The following is a 24,396-nucleotide window of genomic DNA, read 5'->3' as shown; positions in this document are numbered from 1 at the left end:
TGTGTGTCGAGGCGAAGATCTTCTTCAGTGCAGTTTCTAACCAGCTGTGCACCTACCTAGCAAAGAACACCTATATTGATACATCAGTCCAGGAGAGTGGCATTTCAGGGATGCCGGGCTGTCTGGAGCATATTGGGGTGGTGACACAGCTCATCAGGGAGGCCAGAGAGAACAAGGGCAACCTGTCAGTATTGTAGCTCGACCTGGCAAATGCATATGGCTCCATTCCGCACAAGCTGGTGCAGCTCACACTGACCAAATATCACGTCCCCAATAGAATTAGAGACCTTATCGCTGATTATTACAGCAACTTCAGGATGAGGGTCTCTTCAGGAGCAATTACATCAACCTGGCACTAGGTGGAGATCGGCATCATCACAGGGTGCACTATCTCAGTGACACTGTTCTCCCTAGCCATGAACATGCTCACTAAGTTTGCTGAACCACAGTGCAGAGGGCCCAGAATGAATTCCGCTCAACGGCAACCACCTATCAGGGCATTCATGGATGACCTCACAGTCACCACAGAATCAGTCCCAGGCTGCCGGAGGATTCTGCAAGGGCTCGAAAAGCTGGTGGAGTGGGCCCGGATGCGTTTCAAACCCGCCAGATAAAGATCGATGGTGCTGAGGAAAGGGAAGGTGGAGAACAAGTTCCGGTTCAGCATCGCAGGCACAGCCATCCTAACCATCACAGAAAAGCCAGTCAAGAGCTTAGGCAAAGTTTTTGACAGCTCTTTAAGGGACACAACATCCATTCAGGCAACCTACACCGAGTTGGATGGCTGGCTGAAATTTGTGGACAAGTCTGGCCTACCTGGGAAGTTTAAAGCCTGGGTGTATCAGCATGGCATTCTTCCCAGAATCCTGTGGCCCCTTCTCGTCTATGCAGTTCCGATCTCGACAGTCGAATCCTTCGAGAGGAGGGTTTGCAACCACCTCAGGAGATGGCTGGGGCTGCCAAAGAGCCTGAGCAGCATCGCACCCTATGGACACCACAACAAACTGCAACTGCCCTTCAAATACTTGGAGGAAGGATTCAAGGTAACAAGAGCCAGAGAAGTGCTACAGTATAGGGACTCAAGTGACCCGAAGGTGGCTAGAGCAGGGATCCAAGTAAGTACTAGCAGGAAGTGGAGGGCAGAGGAAGCTGTTCAGGAGGCAGAGGCGAGGCTGTGTCACAGGAGGCTGGTGGGAGTGGTCACATGAGGCCGAGTTCAGCTAGGATCCTTTCCAACTCCCCAAATGGACACCAGAGGGAAGGAAAGGCGTCATCTAATCCAGGAGGAGGTGAGAGCAGTAGTGGAGGAGATGAGAACCTGCAAGGCAGTGGGAATGAAGCAGCAGGGAGCTTGGACAAGATGGAAGAATGCAGTTGAGAGGAAAGTGACCTGGGCTGATCTTTGGAAAGCCGAACCACACCGCATCCAATTCCTCATCCAGGCAGTGTACGATGTGCTTCCAAGCCCATCAAACCTGCACACATGGGGCAAGGCAGAGTCATCTGCGTGCCCACTGTGCTCCAAGCGAGGAACCCTGGAGCACATCCTCAGCGGCTGTGCAAGGGCACTTGGTGAGGGACGGTATAGGTGGAGGCATGATCAGGTCCTGAAGACCATCGCTGAAGCCGTCAGTGCAGGGGTTGAGTGGGCGAAGCGGTCCCGACCCTCCAAGCAGACCATTGCCTTTGTCAGAGCTGGGGAGCAGCCAATACCTGCCAGAAGAACATCTGCAGGCTTTCTAACCTCTGCAAGGGACTGGCAGCTGTTGGTGGACCTCGAAGGGCAGCTGAAGTTCCCCATCCATATCGCAGCCACCACCCTGAGACCAGACATTGTCCTAGTGTCTGAGTCTACTAAGCAAGTGATGCTGCTGGAGCTGACAGTCCCATGGGAAGATAGCTTGGAGGAGGCCTTTGAAAGGAAGCTCTCTAAGTACGCAGGACTGGTCAGCGACTGTCAGCAGGCTGGATGGAGAGTGAGGTGTCTCCCAGTGGAGGTTGATAGCCCATTCTTTAGTTAGAGCCTTCAGCATTTTGGGCATCGAGGGAGAGAGGAAGAGGAGAGCCATCCGCAGTACCACCGATGCAGCAGAGAGGGCCTCAAGATGGCTGTAGCTCAAAAGAGGGGAGCCATGGAGTCATAAGTAGCTAGCCATCTGGACACAAGCTGGGGTCTGATCAGCCCCGGCTGGGTCACCTGGAGGAGGTTGTATGATGTTGAAAGACCTGAAACACCCGATGATTCCAGGAGCATCACTGAAGATGTGTCCAGAAGCATCAATAGATGTATGTACACAGTGGAGAGAGGAAAAAATCTGTATGTTGTGTAGATTGATTTTCTAAAATGTAAGTAGTTAACAATGCAATCTGGTTGGAAATTAGCAGATTCAAATAAAAATCCTGAATGGCTGAATCTGTATATTGAGCTATTTATTCTTGCCTTTCACAAGTTTTTTAAACCTATTTTTTGACCATGAGTGAATTGATCTACGACTGAATAATATGCTTCAGCAGATTATGCTGTATTAACAAACTACTAATGACAATGAGGATTGCTTCTAAGTTCCTTATTTCTTCCAAGTACACAATAGCAACACTTGGGGTGGATGGGTGGTGGTGGGTGAACTTTGTTGCCCTCTTTTAGTGCATTGCTCACATGTGATTTATTCCCCCTTAAGAAGATATGAAATTATTTGTATATATGCATCTTTTGTAATTTGAATATTTGATTTTAACAAAACTTCAGTGATTGAAGCATTTGGGGAATTAAATCAACGAATAATCCTTTGGCTGCAAAAGTAGTTTTACTTTGGTGCAATGGATTGAGTTGAGTCAGAGCACAGTAACAATCGAGGTTGTTTCATTGTCCAGAGCTTATATTTTGATTTTTATTTTCTTCTTCCTTGCTGTCATATGACTTGTATGCAGCTCTGATTAAAGGGATGGCAGCATCTGCTCATAGCTTTGATCACTGAAGGTATCCTCCTGATGATATGTTTCATCAATTCATTATAAGTGACCCTGTATTTTTTATTACTTTCCCAGAGGAAAGCAGCTTATAATAAATACTTTGGATATCATACTTCAGGCCTTTATTTCCCATGGAGGAACCAAAAAAATTGAACTCTGACACAAGGTGCCATTGTCTCAAGTTGTCAAATTATTTTGTTTAATGCTTTTATTTGTACTGTACTATTTCTAGATTTAAAATGAGTACTTTGTGCATTAGCATTTTGACCCACTTTATCTGGTTTATTTTCAATACTTGTGGACCTCCTGTTTTTAACATTTCTGACCCTTCTCTTGGTTGTTGTGTTTTAAATCCAGTTTAGCAATTTGGCACTAAATTTCACACTGAACTCTGGTATCTGCTCAGGATTACTGATAACAAGCCTGTTTTCCTTCCCATCAACTCCTCAAAAATAAAGCTGTGAAGGGACTTCTCCTTTTGGCAGCTGTGTTAAGTGATTGCTGGTGGCACAATATGAATGAAAATTGGGCTAACTTTCCTGATTAATGAAGCAATAATCTCATTTAGGCTTTTGATTAGCATCAGCAAAGCAACGAGGATAGCTTTCTACTTGAGCATTACTGTGAATGGAATTGGCAGTGTTATTCTAGGTGTATGCCAATTTGGTTATGATCATTACTTGATGCACTGCGCTCATAGATTTGATTATATTTCTGATTCTTCTGTCTTTTATACATATAAACAAAATTTTGTTAAACTGGTTTATGAAAATCTTTCTTCTCAAGGTTTATTTCAGGTATGCAAAAATGTGAACTCATAGAGTCTGTTCCACATTTCAGTTTAAGATTCAGTAACTTTCTTGAGCATATTTTACATACATTTTGGATGCCTTCCTCAACAGATTCTGTTGTCCATTATGCTGAAGCTACCTGTGCTGAAATTTAATGAAGCTAATACATTGGGATCGAATAAAACAATGAAGCAAAATATGTGGAAGCAGTCCAGTATTGTTTGAGACTACACAACAGTATAGATTGGAAACAAAAAAAAGCTAAATTAGTGGGAAATAGTGAAGTTCAAGAATGAACAAAAAGTGTATTGCTCATTAAAGCAATGAAACATTACGTTGGAGGAAAAGAAAGAAGAGAAGTGAAGCAGGTTTTGCAGGACATCTGTTACTTAATTCTGGACATTATTATTTTCTTACAGAGATACAGTTGAAACCGTAACAGAATTGTATAACAAAGTGGAAGAGGGAATCCATCAGCTGGTTATGTTATCTAATAAGCGCATTCAGGAATTAGAATTTCTGATGGAGTTTAAAAAACATGAAGGAGAGTTGAAGGAGGTAAGAGTCCAAGTTCAAGTTTATTGTCATCCCGCCATATAGATGTATACTGCCAAAGGAAGCAATGTTGCTCTGAACCACTGTACACAATTCAGTAACATATAACACACACAACACAAATAAATTTATGGTGCATTTACGACACAGTTTAAAAAGTAAACAGTATAACATTGCTGCCACTTGCTACATGATAAAACTTGCGTGGTGACAGGGAGTTCAGTAATCTCATGGCCTGGGGGAAGGAGCTGTTTTTCATCCTAACAGTTTATGGAAGGGGGTCAGAGAGATTGTTGGTTGGATGGGAGGGATCATAGACAATGCTGAGGGCCCTGCGTGTACACGCTCCTGTTAAATATCTTGGATGTGTGGAAGAGAGACCCCGATGATCCTCCTAGCAGCTGCTACAATACCTTGTATGGTCTTGTGGTCAGATTCCCATACCGTACAGAAGGGATTCAGTAATCAAATTTATGAACAGTAATTCAAATGAATTTACCATAGATTTGTACTGGAATATTGTTATATTCAAGTGGAAGTAATTAGGCAAAGATTTCAATACACAAAATGTTTTGTACAATGAAATACCAATATTATGATGTGAAATAGCACATTCAGCGCCTGGATCTCAGCTGAAAATTGATATGGATAATAGCTCCATTTATCTATTTTTGATTCATATCATTGTCTGTTAAAAATCTAGCTTTGCTATAGTGTTCCAATTCTACCAGAAACGCAGCCTTTAGGTCAGGAGTTCCCAATCTTTTTATTTATACCATGGACCAATACCATTAAGCAAGGGGTCCACGGACCCCAGGTTGGGAACCCCTACTCTAGATGGAAATTGTTACATATTTATATTATGCTTGATGAAAAATGTGCATCCTGGTTTTGGGGGCTTCTGAATTACGTAGCTCTAATTTGTAGATTGATTCAGCCTTTTTTGATTTACATGCCAGAAGAAAATGATCTCTTCATTTTAACTGAATAACACTTTTAATATAAGAAACAGATCATCTGAGCATCATTCAAATGTAGTGAACAAGTAAGCTTCATTCATGCAAACTGCCCTTATAATTAACTCGATAAACTTCATTTTGATTTCAGTGAATCTACACTGCTGTAAGGGTAAAAGTATTCTTCTTGATGTACTGTCCTAAAAACCGATGCTGTTCAGGAGAGTTTTGGAATACAGTTTTATAGAATTGAAATCTAACTTTAGTATATCTTTCTGTGTCCTACTGCTTCGGATCTCAGCTGCCTGGCTTTTAGATTTCTATTCACTATTATACCTGCAACTATTATTTTAGCAAGCTGAAGAGCGAATTTCAGTGTAAGTTAGTGTCAGGTTTTAAGAAATAGAACTGGAAGCTTATGAATGGAAGAAAGTTATTTCTATTTTTAAATAATTCTTATTTTTTTTATGGATAAGAAAGCCCCCAAGATCCTAAAGTCACCTTGTTTCAATTATTTCATTGATTTTTGAATCTGAACATTTGTCAGTTCACTACTGTGACTGGTTCCTTTACGAGTGAAGTCTTCCTGAACTTATTTCTAAACTTGTCTAACATGATTTTGAACGTGTGTATCCTGATTTCCTTCTTGCTCATTCTTTCTGAAATTGCCTTTACTAATTTTTTTTTTACTGCCTTGTATTGGACTGACAACATATGTTAGATCCTCCTTTCAAGATAATGTTTAAATGATCAGGTTTGAAAGTAATCAACTTTTCAGAATGTGTAACATTGATTAGTTTGGGATTACTATCCTTTATTTACAAAGCAAGTTAACAGCATCCAACATTATTTAGGTATTGCTGCAACTGAACTCTGTTTTTAAATAAAGTATGATAAAGGTAATAAAAGCAACACACATCAAAGTTGCTGGTGAACGCAGCAGGCCAAGCAGCATCTGTAGGAAGAGGTGCAGTCGACGTTTCAGGCCGAGACCCTTCGTCAGGACTAACTGAAGGAAGAGTGAGTAAGGGATTTGAAAGTTGGAGGGGGAGGGGGAGATCCAAAATGATAGGAGAAGACAGGAGGGGAAGGGATAGAGCCAAGAGCTGGACAGGTGATAGGCAAAAGGGGATACGAGAGGATCATGGAACAGGAGGTCTGGGAAGAAAGACAAGGGGGGGGGGACCCAGAGGATGGGCAAGAGGTATATTCAGAGGGACAGAGGGAGAAAAAGGAGAGTGAGAGAAAGAATGTGTGCATAAAAATAAGTAACAGATGGGGTACGAGGGGGATGTGGGGCCTTAGCGGAAGTTAGAGAAGTCGATGTTCATGCCATCAGGTTGGAGGCTACCCAGACGGAATATAAGGTGTTGTTCCTCCAACCTGAGTGTGGCTTCATCTTTACAGTAGAGGAGGCCGTGGATAGACATGTCAGAATGGGAATGGGATGCGGAATTAAAATGTGTGGCCACTGGGAGATCCTGCTTTCTCTGGCGGACAGAGCGTAGATGTTCAGTAAAGCGGTCTCCCAGTCTGCGTTGGGTCTCGCCAATATATAAAAGGCCACATCGGGAGCACCGGACGCAGTATATCACCCCAGTCGACTCACAGGTGAAGTGTTGCCTCACCTGGAAGGACTGTTTGGGGCCCTGAATGGTGGTAAGTGAGGAAGTGTAAGGGCATGTGTAGCACTTGTTCCGCTTACACGGATAAGTGCCAGGAGGGAGATCAGTGGGGAGGGATGGGGGGGGGGACGAATGGACAAGGGAGTTGCGTAGGGAGCGATCCCTGCGAAATGCAGAGAGAGGAGGGGAGGGAAAGATGTGCTTAGTGGTGGGATCCCGTTGGAGGTGGCGGAAGTTACGGAGAATAATATGTTGGACCTGGAGGCTGGTGGGGTGGTAGGTGAGGACCAGGGGAACCCTATTCCTAGTGGGGTGGCGGGAGGATGGAGTGAGAGCAGATGTACGTGAAATGGGGGAGATGCGTTTAAGAGCAGAGTTGATAGTGGAGGAAGGGAAGCCCCTTTCTTTAAAAAAGGAAGACATCTCCCTCGTCCTAGAATGAAAAGCCTCATCCTGAGAGCAGATGCGGCGGAGACGGAGGAATTGCGAGAAGGGGATGGTGTTTTTGCAAGAGACAGGGTGAGAAGAGGAATAGTCCAGATAGCTGTGAGAGTCAGTAGGCTTATAGTAGACATCAGTGGATAAGCTGTCTCCAGAGACAGAGACAGAAAGATCTAGAAAGGGGAGGGAGGTGTCGGAAATGGACCAGGTAAACTTGAGGGCAGGGTGAAAGTTGGAGGCAAAGTTAATAAAGTCAACGAGTTCTGCATGCGTGCAGGAAGCAGCGCCAATGCAGTCGTCGATGTAGCGAAGGAAAAGTGGGGGACAGATACCAGAATAGGCACGGAACATAGATTGTTCCACAAAGCCAACAAAAAGGCAGGCATAGCTAGGACCCATACGGGTGCCGATAGCTACACCTTTAGTTTGGAGGAAGTGGGAGGAGCCAAAGGAGAAATTATTAAGAGTGAGGACTAATTCCGCTAGACGGAGCAGGGTGGTGGTAGAGGGAACTGATTAGGTCTGGAATCCAAAAAGAAGCGTTAAAGCTTTGAGACCTTCCTGATGGGGGATGGAAGTATATAAGGACTGGACATCCATGGTGAAAATAAAGCGGTGGGGGCCAGGGAACTTAAAATCATCGAAAAGTTTAAGAGCGTGAGAAGTGTCACGAACATAGGTCGGAAGGGATTGAACAAGGGGTGATAAAACAGTGTTGAGGTATGCAGAAATGAGTTCGGTGGGGCAGGAGCAAGCTGAAACAATGGGTCTACCTGGACAGGCAGGTTTGTGGATCTTGGGTAGGAGGTAGAAACGGGAAGTGCGGGGTGTGGGAACTATAAGGTTGGTAGCAGTGGATGGGAGATCCCCTGAGTGGATAAAGTCGGTGATGGTGTGGGAGACAATGGCCTGGTGCTCCTTAGTGGGGTCACGATCGAGGGGTAAATAACAGGAGGTATCCGCGAGTTGTCACTGTGCCTCGGCAAGGTAGAGGTCAGTACGCCAGACTACAACAGCACCCCCCTTATCGGCGGGTTTAATAATAAGGTTAGGATTAGTGCGGAGGGAGTGGAGAGCAGAGCGTTCAGAAGGAGTGAGGTTGGAATGGGGACAAGGTGCGGTGAAGTCGAGACGGTTGATGTCCCGTCGGCAATTAGCGATAAAGAGATCCAGAGCAGGCAGAAGACCAGAGCGGGGTGTCCATGAAGAAAAGGAGGGTTGAAGACGGGAGAAGGGGTCATCGGTGGGGGTGGAAGAGTCCTTGCCGAAGAAGTAGGCTCGGAGACGGCGGAAGAAAAGTTCTGCATCATGGCGAACACAGAACTCGCTGAGGTGTGGGCGAAGGCGGACAAAGGTGAGGCCCTTACTGAGAACAGAGCATTCTGCCTCCGACAGTTGAAGGTCGGAGGGGATGGTAAAGACCCGGCACGGATGAGAGCTGGGATCAGAGGGGAGAGGGGGGAGGCTGGGGGTGTCAATGGAGAGGGAAGGGTTGGGGTGAAAGGAAGATGGAGCCTCTGAGGGCCCAGGATGTAGCCTCCAACCTGATGGCATGAACATCGACTTCTCTAACTTCTGCTAAGGCCCCACCTCCCCCTCGTACCCCATCTGTTACTTATTTTTATGCACACATTCTTTCTCTCACTCTCCTTTTTCTCCCTCTGTCCCTCTGAATATACCTCTTGCCCATCCTCTGGGTCCCCCCCCCCCCCGTCTTTCTTCCTGGACCTCCTGTCCCATGATCCTCTCGTATCCCCTTTTGCCTATCACCTGTGCAGCTCTTGGCTCTATCCCTCCTCCTCCTGTCTTCTCCTATCATTTTGGATCTCCCCCTCCACCTCAAACTTTCAAACCCCTTACTCACTCTTCCTTCCGTTAGTCCTGACGAGGGGTCTCGGCCTGAAACGTCGACTGCACCTCTTCCTACAGATGCTGCTTGGCCTGCTGCGTTCACCAGCAACTTTGATGTGTGTTGCTTGAATTTCCAGCATCTGCAGAATTCCTGTTGTTTGCGTTATAAAGGTAATAAATTTGATTTAATATCTTTTGTTTCTTCTTGTACTTTCATCTATTGAAAAATTCCAGGACTGAATGCTGTTGTCTTCATTTACACATGTCGAAGCTTCTGTAGGTCTCCTTTAATCCTTGTTTTTTCAGGTGAGTAGCTGGATTGAGCAGATTGGAGAGAAGCAACTGGAGAGGAGTGATCAATTGGAGGATTCACTGGATTTATTGCAAAGCACTCAGAATGAGTTCAAGAACTTTTACAATATTGCTCAGGTACATGTAAATTATTTTGGCTGGCTAATTTAGTTATTGCATCATCATCTCTTATTTGACTTTTCTCAGAATAAAGGGAGTATTGATTAAATTTATTTACTTTTCCACTTAAGTGTTGAGTAAGATTCTTCTGATATTCTCATTTGACATGGAAGGAAGCATCTCAAGTTGATGCTGGCTTAAAGCATTGCCAACAGTCCCGTACACCCACTTACTTTCTTAATGACCTATTCACTTGAAACCCTTGATTCTAACTACTTTCATTGACTCTAGAAGGAAATTCACAGTAGTTAGTTATCCTACGGCATGTCTTTGGAATGTAGGATGAAACCTAAATCATCACAGTAAAAACTTGCAAGTTCTACAATGATAACACTGGAGGTCAGAATTGAGCCTCGCAGATCCAGCGACTAGCTACTGTACCTTCATCCTATTCTATTAATTTTCAAATTAAAAACATTAATGCATGTCAGTAAACTTCAGTTAATCGTTTAACATTTTTATATTGCTTTAATTAACCAGCAGCTTTAAAGAGAAATTTACTGCCTTTAGTCTCCTTGATTTGATATGTTGTATGTATTAAGAGAACACTCAAATACAAAGTACTTTCCAGTCATCTACAAATGTAACACATATTACTGGCATAAAATAGTAGAACATCTACCCAACTTAAAACATAAATAATAAACAAAATAGAAGTAAAATATTTGTTAATTTAGAATGAGAGTTTATTTTACATTCAGCATTGTGAAGCATTTTTAGGAGAAACTTTGTCTTGTTTCGAAATGCATTTTATGGCTATTATACATTAACTATGTATGTGTGTGTATATATATATATATATATATATATATATGACAATAAATTTGACTTGATCTGTAGTTTTGTGGCAAATTTATATTTTACGCTATTAAAAGTCTGTAAATGTTATTTTGTAGATAATTGCCAGTTCAAATGACATGGTTTATTTGTTCACTGAGAAAATGACACAAATCTAAAAATCTGGTTTTGAGTTGCCTTGCTTGATACGTTTATGCATTCACTAAGGAAATGCATGTTCACTTTTGCTGATCAGTGTTAGGAACTTGAGTCTGTTGGCATGGGAAATGGCACATCATTAATTGGTCTAAATCAATTCAACTTGATTTTCAAAAGAGCTGTCTGAACAAATTAAAGAGAATATGAAAAGATAAGATTCCTTAAAATTGATGGAAAGCCGAGAGCAAGTTGAGAGGCTTTCACTTTTCTGGTTGCACAGGCGTGACACTGTGGTTTTAAGGCAGTTTGGATAAGTTGTGGGATGGAGCACCTGTTTATTTGCATGAAAATTGTCACTGCAAAATAGGGAAGATAAACATTTTTACAATGATAGTTTCAGGCATAATGATGTGAGACATGTAAAAATTCTTAATTCCTTGACAGAAGGCAGTGTGTAATCCCTAGTTTTGCTATTTGCCAGAGTTTGTCAGAATATACTGTACTGGCATCTCAGCAATACAACACCTGATAAATAGCAACCATTAAAATCTCGCTGCATCTTGGCACACAGCTTCAGGATGCAGAAGCCTAAAGAGATTTTGTCTACGTAGTGTGAATGGGATGGAAGGAGCTTGAGCAGAGGCCCTGTACAAGAAGATAGTCCCCAAATTAGTTCGCCACCAATTCATTTTGGGTGTAAAATAGTAATGTTGAAATATTCTCAAGAATTAAATCTTGCAACAATATTGGAAAATATGGAGGATTGATATATTTGAGTCAGAAAACTTGTACATCTTGCAACCCGTCCTGGATAAATAAGAGATTAGCTTTATTTCTGTTTTTGACTATATGATATTTTACTCTTATATTTTTTTATTCTACCAAGTTTTGAGTCAATGGAAATATCAGTGGAATATTAAATTGCAAAGCATTCCATATTTATTTAATTTCAGTATCCTGAAAGGTTAGCATTCCAATAAAGTTCATTGTTCCTTTCTCATAATTAAAGCATTTAACCTCTGTCATTTGTTTGACTCACTTCAATAGCAATTTGTAGGAAAATTTAAGCTTCAAAGTTTTAGTGAGTCAAAATGTATCTTTCATACATAACACCACGTTTAATTTGTAGTGTAAAGTATTTGGCTAATATATTTAAATATTGCTATTGTACATATGTGTTGTGTTAACTAAAATAAGATATATTTATATACAGGTTTTCCCTCGCCATCCGAAGGTAGAGCGTTCTTATGAAACGATTCGTAAGCCGGGATGTCGTAAAACGAAGAAGCAATTACCATTTATTTATATGGGAAAATTTTGTGAGCGTTCGCAGACCCAAAAATAACCTACCAAATCATGCCAAATAACACATAAAACCTAAAATAACAGTAACATATAGTAAAAGCAGGAATGATATGATAAATACACAGTCTATATAAAGTAGAAATAATTTTCCACAATCATTGCCTGAACTGTTCTCCGTAGCGAAAATCTCACGCAAGCGCTCTTGGCAGAAACACGGCGCAAGCGCTGTCAGCAGAAAATCTCACGCAAGCGCTCTCCAGTAACCTTTAAGCTATGAAGCTGCCAAATCATACCAAATAACACGTAAAAATACACAGCCTATATAAAGTAGAAATAATGTATGTACAGTGTAGTATCTCTTACCGGAATTGGGACAGTGCAGAGCACACTGGTGGTGTGTTAGGTTGAGTAGTCGAAGTTTGGGTGGTGCAGTGGCCCCCAACCCCTAGGCCGCCGACCGATACTGATCCGCGAAGAATGCAGGGGTCCAGCGGTACCTGGGACGCACACAGCACATCTTTAAGAGAAAAGCCGAAATAAACAAGCTAATTAACTAGGTGCTGCCTGGCACATAATTGTCGGCCCAGATCAGAGGCGATTGCTGATTGCATCGTCTCTGATCTGGGTCGACATTTACGTGCTGGGCGGTACCTAATTAATTAGCTTATTTATTTGGGCTTTTCTCTTAAAGATGTGCTGTGTGTCTCCCAGCTACCACTGCATTCTCCGTGAATCAGTATCTGTCCGTGGCCTAGGGGTTGGGGTGGTGGGACGCTGGGGTGTCATCTCATCGTCGTCAGTTTCCACTAGGGCAGGCAGCTCATCTTCTCCTATGACTGCCTGCCTCGATGTCGAAGGTCAAGGTTCGTCGTCTGCTGTGGCTGATGTGGAAGGCTTGCTTGACTGCTGAGCCTCGCGCATTTTTCTATCATACAGTTCTTTGTAAGCACTCAAACCATCCTGCAAATATCCCCCAAAACCTACATACCCTTTCAAAACTAAAGTGGTACTTTATCATTACTCATTCGGTTTCGATTGTTATCCTTTCCTCTTCCAATTGCATCAGCTCTTCATCTATCAGTTCTTGGTCATGGGATGCCAATACCTCTTCAACGTCATCTTCGTCAGCTTCCACAAGCCAAACTCACTTAGTCCTTACTTTGTTCACCTCGATCAAAACGCTTAATTATGTCTAGTTTTACGCTGAGTGTAACACCTTTATGAGCTCTTTCAGGCTTTTCCAATACCATAGAACTCATCTTGCAAACGGCTGCTCACAGGCACGTGCTTAGGCAATGCTGGTGAAAATACCATTCCGAATCTGGGGGAGAGCGGCTGCTCGGGGCGCGCACTGCCTTTTATCGTGCGCTGCTTTTTTCGTAACAGTGAAACCACCTTCCGTTAGCGAAAACAGGGTACTAATATAGGTCTTTTGTAACAGTGAGGTTTCGTAAAGCGAACGTTCGAAAAGTGGGGGACACCTGTATTTGTTAGAGCTTTTTTTCAATCTTTTTATTAATTTTCAAATTCATAAACATAACAATACTAGTACAAAGAGATTGGGATTACATTATTGGTAATTAGCATATGTGAATATAAACTATAGATAACACAAGTATACTGAGCCTTCCAAACTCTTAATGTAATTAAACATGATAAAAAGAAAAATAAAAAAATGTCAAGGAGAAAAAACCCAAATTAAAAAAAACTAAAACTAAACTAAATTAAACTAAAGAAAGCTGGGCTGTTATATTACATCGGATACAATCATTAATGTCATTAACTCTGCTCTTCTGTCCATATATTTAAGATTAATAAAAAGGATTTGGAAAAGGTCAAGTTACATCATATGAAAGTGTTGAATAAATTGCCTCCAAGTCTCTTCAAACTTAACCGAAGGATCAAAAATGACACTTCTGATTTTTTCTAAATTTAAACATGATATAGTTTGGGAAAACCATCGAGCTTTTTTTCCCCCAAACTTTTCATTAAAGTTCATGATTCTCAGAGACATAGTGCTTTGTTAATCATTGGTTTGTGCTTCATTTTTGACAATTGCCCTCCTTTCATTGCAGAAGTATTGTATGAAAGGCAAGGACCTCTTGAAGAAGCTGGAACCATGGCAGGACTTTAAGTCATCAAAATTGCAGGCTTGTGAAGTAAAGCTGCAAGCATACAGAAAGCATTTTGGGGAATTTGTAAAGAACCTGGATGAAAGCAAACTGAAGATTGACAAGACTTTATCGCTATATGAATTTTTTGACAAGGTGGGTAAAAGAGTAACACATAAAATGCTGGAGGAACTCAGCAGGCCAGGCAGCATCTATGGAAAGGAGTAAACAGTCGATATTTCAGGCATAGATCCTTCATCAGGGAGGCCTGATGAAGGGTCTTGGCCTGAAAAGTTGACTGTTTACACTTTTCCATAGGTGCTGCCTGGCATGCTGAGTTCCTCCTGCATTTTATGTGTGTTGCTTGGATTTCCAGCATCTGTAGATTTTCTCGTGTTTGTGGGTAAAAGGTTGCTACTTTTTGTGATTATTGAAAGCAAAATTTTTATGTGATCAATTGGGCTTAAGAAAATTATTGAGTAAGCTACTAAAGTCGTGAAGTGCTTAATCAGGACTTCATGTGGATGAACACCTATTCACATTTTATCCAATCACACCTAACAACTTTATAAAATTTTTGATTGTAAATAGTAATGGGATAGTCTTTTGTTTTCAGTATCTATTACACACAGGAGCTTCTGTACCATATTAGATAGATAGGGAAGGTACTCGGGGTATCGGGGGATGGAAACAGTTAAAATTAATATATTTCATTCCTACCAGTGCTTATGATCTTAAATTGAAGGTATTATGTAACCTACTACAGAAATTAGATTAATAAATATATTAATTTTCATTGACCATAAAATTAATGTGCTGCTTGATATTGCATCAAGCATATGATATGGTAGGAATGTTTTTTTTCGTCTATTTTCTGTTCAACCTTTATGGAAAGGCCTTTGATGTAACTTTAGAAAGCACTTTTCAGAAGTTATTCATCTCTTCTGCCAAGGTCACAATAGGCAAGTGCCACAATCTATATGTACAACAACAAAAATTTGATTTTTGAAATTTAAAAGAAATACCCTGATAAGCTTAAACACAAAAAATTCTGAAGATGATGGGAATCCAGAGCAACACACACAAATTGCTGGAGGAGCTCAGCAGGCACAAAATGTTGGAGGAGCTGAGCAAGTACAAAGTGCTGGGGGAGCTCAACAAGCAAGAAGTGCTGGGGGGAGCTCGGCAGGCACAAATTGCTGGAGGAGCTCAGCACACACAAAATGCTGAAGAAGCCACGAACAAAATGCTGGAGGAGCTCGGCAGGCACAAATTGCTGGGGGAGCTCGGCACACACAAAGTGCTGAAGGAGCCATGAACAAATTGCTGGAGGAGCTTGGCAGGCAGAAAATGCTGGGGAGGTCGCAAACACAAAATGCTGGGGGAGCTCGGCAGAAGAAGGTCTCGGCCTGAAACATCAACTGTTCATTGATTTCCATAGATACTGCTTGACCTGCTGTGCTCCTCCAGCAGTTTGCATGTATTATGCTGATAATCTGGTAGGTATTGAGCGCTACATATCAAAATCTTTATGCCATTTTACGTATTAATTTGATTCATTTGTTTTCAATAGTTCTTCTTTCCACAATAGATATTGCCATTGGAGTGGCACTACTGTTGAGTACAGTGATCCTTTGTGCACTGTGAATCACTGATGAAATTAGTAAGTTTCATTACAATAGGGAGAGTTATAACGTCAACTTAATGTTCTGGCAGTTACATCCACATTTATTGCGTTACCAGCAAACGCAATCTGATCATGCTACTGGTTACTTTTGAAATACTTTTCAGTTCTTCATTCTATTAGAGATATGTTTAACATATGTAAACAATATGTTTAACATTAGGTTTTATTTTTATAGTTAAGGCATCTAAGAATAACCTTTTTCAAATCTTCAAGTCAACAAAATGCAAAGAAGATGAATAGGCAAGTTAAAAATAGTCATCAAAAATTATTTGAGATGTATTTCTTGATCTATAAATTTGCAAGTCCTTGAATGAAAATAGTTTATGATAGTTCAGTTGGCATCTTTCTGGCTCAAAAGATGGTGGGTAGCACAGGAGAACAGTCAGCTCGTGGTGCACTTTCTGGAGTAGCTGAGGAGTCCCACTCTGGAGTAGCAGTCTCTTCTGCATTGACTGCAGGTGAAGGAAGACGAGCATATGGTTTGAGCAGCACCCTTCTTCCGTTGAGCCCTCTTGACAGCCAGCTTGTTGATACGGGTACCTCTTGCTTTTTGCACACCTTGAACTGCGAGATTCCAGGCGATCCAGTCATCTGCTATATCTTCCCAATTGTTCACATTGATGCTGGCCAGCTTCATATCCTTTTTGCAGACATCTTTGAAGCGAAGTTGTGTGCGACCAGCTCCGTGTGCACCCTGTACCAGCTGCTTATAAAGCAGGTCTTTTGGGATTGGACTGCAGCCTGTTTGCCTCACGTGTCCTAATCATCTGAACTGCCTCTGGCTAAGGACGGTGAACATGATGGGATGCCTGCACATTGTATTCGTGGCTCTGTCCTGCCAAGGTATGCGTAGGATACGTCTGAAGCAGCATAGGTGAAAGTTTTCAGTTTCTTCTCTTGACTAGCATAGATTGTCCAGTCTTTGCTGCTAAAGAGAAAAGTGCCAAAAACACAGCCCTGGTATGCACGCAGTTTGTAATTTGCAGTCAGATGGCTGTTGCTCCACACTCTCTTGTTCAGTCTAGCTTCAGCGTTGTCTATTCTGTTGCTCAGCTTAGCATCAAGGGGCAGAGTGTTTGTGATGGTTGACCCAAGATAGGTTAAGGAGTCAACCACTTTCTGAGCATGGTCATTGATGGTGATAGGTGGGAGGGAGTCAGTGTTTTGAGCCATGACATTTGTCTTCTTTAAGTCAATAACCAGCCCAAGCTTCTTGCACGCATGTAACAGGTAGTCAGTGAGATACTATAGTTGGGCTTTTGTGTGGGAAGTCAGTGCTACGTCATCAGCGAACAACAGTTTGCGAAAGAAGACCTCTTGGATCTTGGTCGTGGAGTGAAAATGAGCAATGTTGAAGAGTTTGCTATCAGCTTTGTAATGTAGGTAGACACCCTCAGCACGTTCACCAAAACCATGCTGAAGCGGCATGGAGAAGAAGATGCCAAAGAATGTCAGTGCCAAAACATAGTCTTGCTTTACTCCGCTTCTCACTGGGAAGGCTTCTGAGGTTGCACATTTAAAGCAGACAATGCTGTGCATGTCTTCATTATAAGAAGTATTCATGCCCAGCAGTCTTGGAGAGCAGCCTATCCTTTGCAGCAACCTGAAGAGCCCACTTCTGCTGACGAGCTTGAACACCTTTGTCAAGCCAATGAATGAGATGATTTGTTGCTGTCAGTATTTCTGCTGCAGCTGGCATAATAAGGAGATCATATCCATAGTAGATCTGCCTACTCTATAATAGCACAGTGACTCTGGGTAGGCATGTTGGACAAGGTGCTGCCGCCATACAAGAACTACTCTGGCAAAGGCCTTTCCCACGATGCTGAAGAGGGAGATACCACAATAGTTATTACGGTCACTACAATCACCCTTGTGTTTGTACAAGGTGACAATCTTGGCATTTTGTATGTCTTGTATGTAGCCTTTCTCCCAGCAGAGACAGGGGAGCTTGTGCAGATGGTGTAGCAATGCTGGTTTGACACTCTCTAGAACTTATATAGGGACTCTCATTTGCAAATGCCTTCCCACAAGCAAGATAATCACTGGCTTTGCTGATTCTTCCAGTGTTGGCAATGCATCTTGCTTCTCTGTGACTGGTAGATCTGGGATACCCTTGAGTGCAGCACTTGCGACCATATTCTGGGCTGAGTACAACTCTATGTCGTGCTCAGCCCAACATTGAAGCTGCTTGCCTTGCTTAGATGTGATTCCTCCAATCTTAACTTCAGATGGGTGGGCTGGTGTTCGGTATTTCCCAGCCCCTTTTCAGGTGTTGCCTTCATCTGTCTCCAATTTTGTCTGTTCCCAGCAGCGGCTTCAAGTGTTCTTTTTCGTAACTGGATGCTATGACGTTAGAGACTCTGGAACACTGCTGCTCCATGGGCTGTTGGGCTTGTCATTGCCATCTGCTGGGCTGTCATCCTTTTTTAGGGATGGAGCCCTGTGGCAGCTACGTTGCTTCGGCCTAGAGCACTGGAGTCTGTGAGGCAGACTGAGCTCATTAGCCTTGGTCGCAGCCAGTTGAAGAGAAGGATAATTCTGACTCTAAATACGGACAGCCAGAGCTCGTTAGCTTTGGCAAGCGATTCATTCAGGAGAAGTGAAACTCTGATTCCAAACCCTCGGAATTGTCAGGGTTCAAAGTTTCAAAGGTTCTTTTTGTTATTAAAATATGCATGTACAACTCTGATATTCATCTTCTCCAGATAGCTGTGAAATACAGAAAAAAGACACTAAACCCTTCCCCACACGAAGAGGAAAAAGAAACAAGTCAAATCACTTTTTATTGTCATTTCGAGCATAACTGCTGGTACAGTACACAGTAAAAACAAGACAACGTTTTTCAGGACCATGGTGCTACATGAAAGAATACAAAAACTACACTAAACTACGTAAAACAACACAAAAACCACACTAGACTACAGACCTACCCAGGACTGCATAAAGTGCACAAAACAGTGCAGGCATTACAATAAATAATAAACTAGACAGTAGGCACGGTAGAGGGCAGTAGGTTGGTGTCATACCAGGCTCTGGGTATTGAGGAGTCTGATGGCTTGGGGGAAGAAACTGTTACATAATCTGGTTGTGAGCGCCTGAATGCTTCAGTGCCTTTTGTCAGATGGCAGGAGGGAGAAGAGTTTGTGTGAGGGATGCCTGGGGTCCTTCATAATGCTGTTTGCTTTATGGATGCAGCGTGCAGTGTAAATGTCTGTAATGGCGGGAAGAGAGACCCCGATGATCTTCTCAGCTGACCTCACTATCCACTGCAGGGTCTTGCGATCTGAGATGGTGCAATTTCTGAACCAGGCAGTGATGCAGCTGTTCAGGATGCTCTCAGTACAGCCTCTGTAGAATGTGGTGAGGATGGGGGGGTGGGAGATGAACTTTTATCAGCCTTTGCAGGAAGTAGCAACACTGTTGGGCTTTCTTTGCTATGGAGCTGGTGTTGAGGGACCAGGTGAGATTCTCTGCCAGGTGAACACCAAGAAATTTGGTGCTCTTAACGATCTCTTACGGAGGAGTCGTCAGTGTTCAGCGGAGAGTGGTCACTCCGTGTCCTCCTGAAGTCAACAACTATCTATTTTGTTCACATTCAGAGACAGGTTGTTGGCTCTGCACCAGTCCGTTAGCCGCTGCACCTCCTCTCTGTATGCTGACTCATTGTTCTTGCTGATGAAACCCACCATGGTCATGTCATCGGCGAACTTGATGATGTGGTTCGAGCTGTGTGTTGCAGCACAGTCGTGGGTCAGCAGAGTGAACAGCAGTGGACTGAGCACATAGCCCTGGGGGCCCCTGTGTTCAGTGTGATGGTGTTGGAGATACTGCTTCCAATCCAGACTGACTGAGGTCTCCCAGTCAGGAAGTCTAGGATCCAGTTGCAGAGGGAGGTGTTCAGGCCCAGTAGGCTCAGTTTTCCAGTCAGTTTCTGAGGAATGATTGTATTGAATGCTGAACTGAAGTCTATGAACAGTATTTGAACGTACGTGTCTTTTTTGTCTAGGTGGGTTAGGACCAGGTGGGGGGTGATGGCAATGGCGTCATTTGTTGAACGGTTGGGACGGTACGCTAACTGCAGGGGCTCCAGTGAGGGGACAGCAGGGTCTTGATGTGCCTCATGACCAGCCTCTTGAAACACTTCATGATGATGGATGTGAGTGCAACGGGACGGTAGACGTTGAGGCACGACACTGAAGACTTCTTCGGCATGGGGACGATGGTGGCGGCCTTGAAGCAAGTAGGAATGACGGTGCTGCTCAGGGAGATGTTGATGATGTCAGTGAGAATCTCTGCTAGCTGTCTGCACATCCTCTAAGCACTCTGCCAGGAATATTGTCTGGTTCAGCAGCCTTACGTGGGTTGACCCTGCACAGGGTTTTCCTCGCATCGGCCACGGTAAGACACAGCACCTGGTCATTTGGAGGAGGGGTGGCCTTCCTTGCCACCACATCATTTTCCACCTCAAAACGAGCGTAGGAGTTGTTCAACACATCTGGGAGGGAGGCATCACGAGCACAAGCAGGTGGTGGTGTCTTGTAGTTGGTGATGTCCTGAATGCCGTTCCACATGCACGGTGTGTCGCCGCTGTCCTGGAAGTGGCTGCGGATTCGCTGGGCGTGTGCACGCTTTGCCTCTCTGATGGCCTGGGACAGTTTGGCTCCCACTGTTGTTAGGGCTGCTTTGTTGCCTGCTCTGAAGGCGGAGTCACGGGTCCTCAGCAGTGCACACACTTCCACGGTCATCCATGGCTTCTGGTTAGCGCATATAGTGATGGTCTTGGCCACAGTGATGTCATCGATGCACTTGCTGTTGTAGCTAGTCACTGATGACATGTACTCCTCTAAGTTGGTAGTGTCGCCATCGGTTGCAGCCTCACTGGGGTTTGTATAAACAAGGCCCAACGTGTTCTCCCCTCTCATTGCAAAGTCCACGTTCTGATGGAATCTGGGAAGCACTGACTTAAGGTTCGCGTGGTTAAAATCTCCGGCGACAATAAACAGTAATAGCCCCATACAGTTCACAGAGCGCCTCCTTAGCATTAGCGCTGGGGGGAATGTAGGCACTGACTATAAAGACGATGGTGAATTCCTGTGGTAAATAAAATGGTCTGCATCTAACAGTCACAAGCTCCACTAGTGATGAGCAGTATCTGGAAACCTGCACCAAGTTTCTTGCACCATTCTGTACTGGATGTAAACACACAAACCGCCATCGCGAGTCTTACCGGAAAGAGCTACATCTCTGCTCGAAACAAGGTGAGCCTGTCCAGCTGAATGGCGGCGTCCAGGATTCCGTCGGTGAGCCACATATCCGTGAAAACATATGCACAGCAGACTCTGTATCCAACCGAGTATTTCGTTGGAGTCGGATGTAGTCCAATTTATTGTCCAGGGAGCAGACATTGGAGAGCAGAATGGACGGGAGAGCCGGCTGGCTAGGGTTTGCTTTTTTCCTGGCAAGGACTCCTGCCCGCTTGCCTTGCTTCCACTTTCTCGCACACCGCTTAAGACGTCCCACCTCCGGCCACCGGCATCAGGCAGTTCTGAGGACTGTAGGCCCGATCCCCTCAGCAAACCGAGGTTGTGTAATTTAACCAGCAGATCTTCATGAAGGTTTGTTTTTGGGTGATCTCTGTATTGTAGCAGTAACTGGCGATGGTAGATAGTCGCTCTGTTATCCGTGTGCCCTAATCAAAAAATATGCCTTAAAATTAAATTAAAGTAACACCAGATCCAAAAGGCTGCTGCTGCCTTGCTACGCTGCCTGCTGCCATGCAAAGATTGCACAATCCAAACCCCACACCCCTTCCCTCACACAAAAGCTATAAGACTGCTCACACAGAAAATAGCAGTTGGAACATCAAACCCCAAACCCCTCCTTGGGTCCATGGACACAACTTGAGCATCTATCAATGATACCCCAGCCATGGGAAAATGGCCCACTGCCTTGTAAGTCAGTCTTGGGGTAGATGAAGCCTAAAAGAGTAAACTTGACAGCTCCTAAGGTGTACTGTGCCTCTTCCTGGCAACTCTTGCAGCTATGCTGGTATCAAATTGTACCAGTCCTACCTTTCCTTTGGATTAGATCAACAGGCCAAGAGGGGAATCTTTTACCTGTGCAGTCAAGGTCTCTATAATTACCTGCCCATGCTTGTAGTACCCTGGAGAGGTCACACCAGTGATATCGCAAGACTTTGATACAACACGGGAAGTGGCAGTTACAAGTTCTAAGCTCACACCAACTGGCGTAGGAATGAACACCAGGGGTCACTTCTGACAGTGGGAGAGATGATTGAATCTCATTGGACAGCAACCACCAGCCTCAAGCTGGGCAATCCCCAGACAGTAAGGTGCTCTCCTTCCATGCCCTGCCTGCTTCATTGGGTGTGTGGAGCTTTGAGGCTAATATCAACAAGCAGGCTTGTAATTTTGCAGCAGGTAAACCTATGGGGAGCCAAGAAGATTCCAGCTCTTTGTATTGCAAGTTGGAGTCAGACTATGTGTCATGGGCTCATGAATGACATCCAACAGGTCGATGAAGCACACAAGACTGTCATCATAGAAGACTCTGCGGATTGAATATTGACATTGCCTGCATTCAGAAGACTCATCTGGCAGACAGCGGCTCTATTTCAGAGAGTCAGTCTACCCCGCCTTCTAGCAAGGGTAGTCTCAGGCTGAGCCAGGACTATATGGTGATGGCTTTGCAGTGTGGAATATACTCACTGCAGCTGCTGAGCCTGCATTGGGGGGGACAGACAGAATCTTCACTCTCTGCCTGTTTGGGTAAAGTGGATGAAGCATTGTCCAAGATGTCTAGCACTGAAGGGTTGTACCTGTTGGGAGATTTCAATGCTAGAATAGAAGTTTGACAGTGGGGCCTGGCCCAGCTGTTTGGACCCACATGGAGAGGGAAAAATTTAAAAAAATGGACAGAAGCTGCTAGAACTGTGCTGTTACCATGAACTATGCATGATCAACACACATTTCTAGTGCAAGGAGTGTCACAAGATTTCATGGAGATAACCACAATCTTGCTACTGGCCTCAATTAGACCTTGTCATTACCAGGTGTGCAGATCTCAGAAGTATCCTTATCAGCAGCAGCTATCACAGCGCAGATTGTGACATTGACCACTTCCTTGTAGCAACAAAGTGAGGATTGCACCAAAGAAACTGCACCATTCTAAGAGGAAGGGTCGACTATGCATCAGCACTTGCCAAGTATTCAGTGCTGAGTGAATGCAGAAGTTCATTGACTACTTTGAAGATGGTGTGGCAGCCTCCATTATGCCATCTACAACTCAGCCTTCACTGCATTTGGTAAGAGAGAATGTGCACAAACAGACTGGTATGAGGAAAGCTGGGAGGAAATAGAACAATGTTAAAAAGGTGAGCAACACACATCAAAGTTGCTGGTGAACGCAGCAGGCCAGGCAGTATCTCTAGGAAGAAGTGAGCCTTTCTTGCCTACAAGAATGATCTCAACACTAGCACTTAAGATGCTCTTAAGGCCACAAGAAGCAAGGCCCAGAAAACTGCTGGCTTCTGCACCAACAACTACTAGCAGAACTTGTGCAGTCCACTGCAGACACAGGGGATGCATGACGCATGTATGAAGGCATCAAGAAGGCCACAGGACCCTCAGTCACCAAGAATGCCCCTCTGAAGTTTATGATAGGGACTGAAAAATTGTTATAATATAGTTATTGCACTGCCTCTTGCTTTAAGCAATATTACATTATTGTGCTCAGTTTGGTTTAGATTCATCTTCAAATATTTGAATATATTATTTACTGCACAATAACTTACAGGTTGGATTATGTTGTAATAATTGAAATACAACATTTTTATTCTTACCTGTACCCCGAACAAAACTAGTATAAAATAAATAGTTTTTGCTGCTCAGATAATCAATGATAATCATTGTCATATTCTGTGTAATCAGTAATGTTGTTTTGTTGTCAAACCTCCAACGAAACTTAATCATGCTTCTATAATTTTCATTCAGCATCTTTACAAGTTGTAACAAATGTTTTTCAATAGCAAAAAAAACAAAAGCAGTGATACCAATCAATGCTAGTACATTGTCCCAGGCAGGAATTATGAAGAATAAATCATTCTATTGAAGTAATTCTAGACAAAGAGCCTAGGAAGTTGCATCAGAAGACAAAGAAAAGTCATTCATATTATTGTTATTGGAATATACAAAGACCAGGGCATAAGATTTAATCATTTGAAAAGTACATGCGCAACATGAAAAAGAATGTTTATACCAAGCAAGTGATAAGGATTTTGAACATGCTGCTTCTGGGGAGAGTGAAAGTGTGAATGACCATTTGTTTTAAAAGGAAAATGATTAGATATTTGAGAGAAACAAACCTGCACTGTTGTAGGTATAGTAGTGGGGGAGTAGGTTGGATTGGGTACAAGGATTTAACGTGCAGTGCCCTCTTGTGTCATGATGACTGTCAAACTGTTCAGAAATAAAACTGAAATAAGTTCTAAAATGAAAAAATACATATTGTTTTGAAGTATCTGGAGCATTTTATTAGACCACTCTATAATCTTCTCAAATAATAAACTGAGGTAATAATCAATTAACACTAAAATGTTGCCTTGCAATTGTTTGTGTACTGTCAAGCTTTGTGGAAAGAGCAGCTAGGCAACTCACTCTCAATTTGTTGTCCAAA

The 24,396-nt window shown here is 43.3% G+C and overlaps 1 protein-coding gene across 1 annotated transcript in view; it reads left to right on the top strand.

Annotated features, from left to right (window-relative positions):
- The window catches only part of plekhg4 (pleckstrin homology domain containing, family G (with RhoGef domain) member 4), a 172,797-nt gene that overhangs the window by 75,646 nt on the left and 72,755 nt on the right, over positions 1–24,396 (top strand). The window contains exons 11-13 of the mRNA XM_072279420.1: positions 4,181–4,319; positions 9,496–9,618; positions 13,977–14,168. Coding sequence (XP_072135521.1) covers positions 4,181–4,319; positions 9,496–9,618; positions 13,977–14,168 — 454 coding nt within the window. The remainder of the gene's footprint in view (positions 1–4,180; positions 4,320–9,495; positions 9,619–13,976; positions 14,169–24,396) is intronic.

Source organism: Mobula birostris, chromosome 15, assembly GCF_030028105.1.
Source record: "Mobula birostris isolate sMobBir1 chromosome 15, sMobBir1.hap1, whole genome shotgun sequence".
Lineage (NCBI taxonomy): Eukaryota > Metazoa > Chordata > Chondrichthyes > Myliobatiformes > Myliobatidae > Mobula > Mobula birostris.
This window is presented reverse-complemented; position numbering and strand designations above follow the sequence as displayed.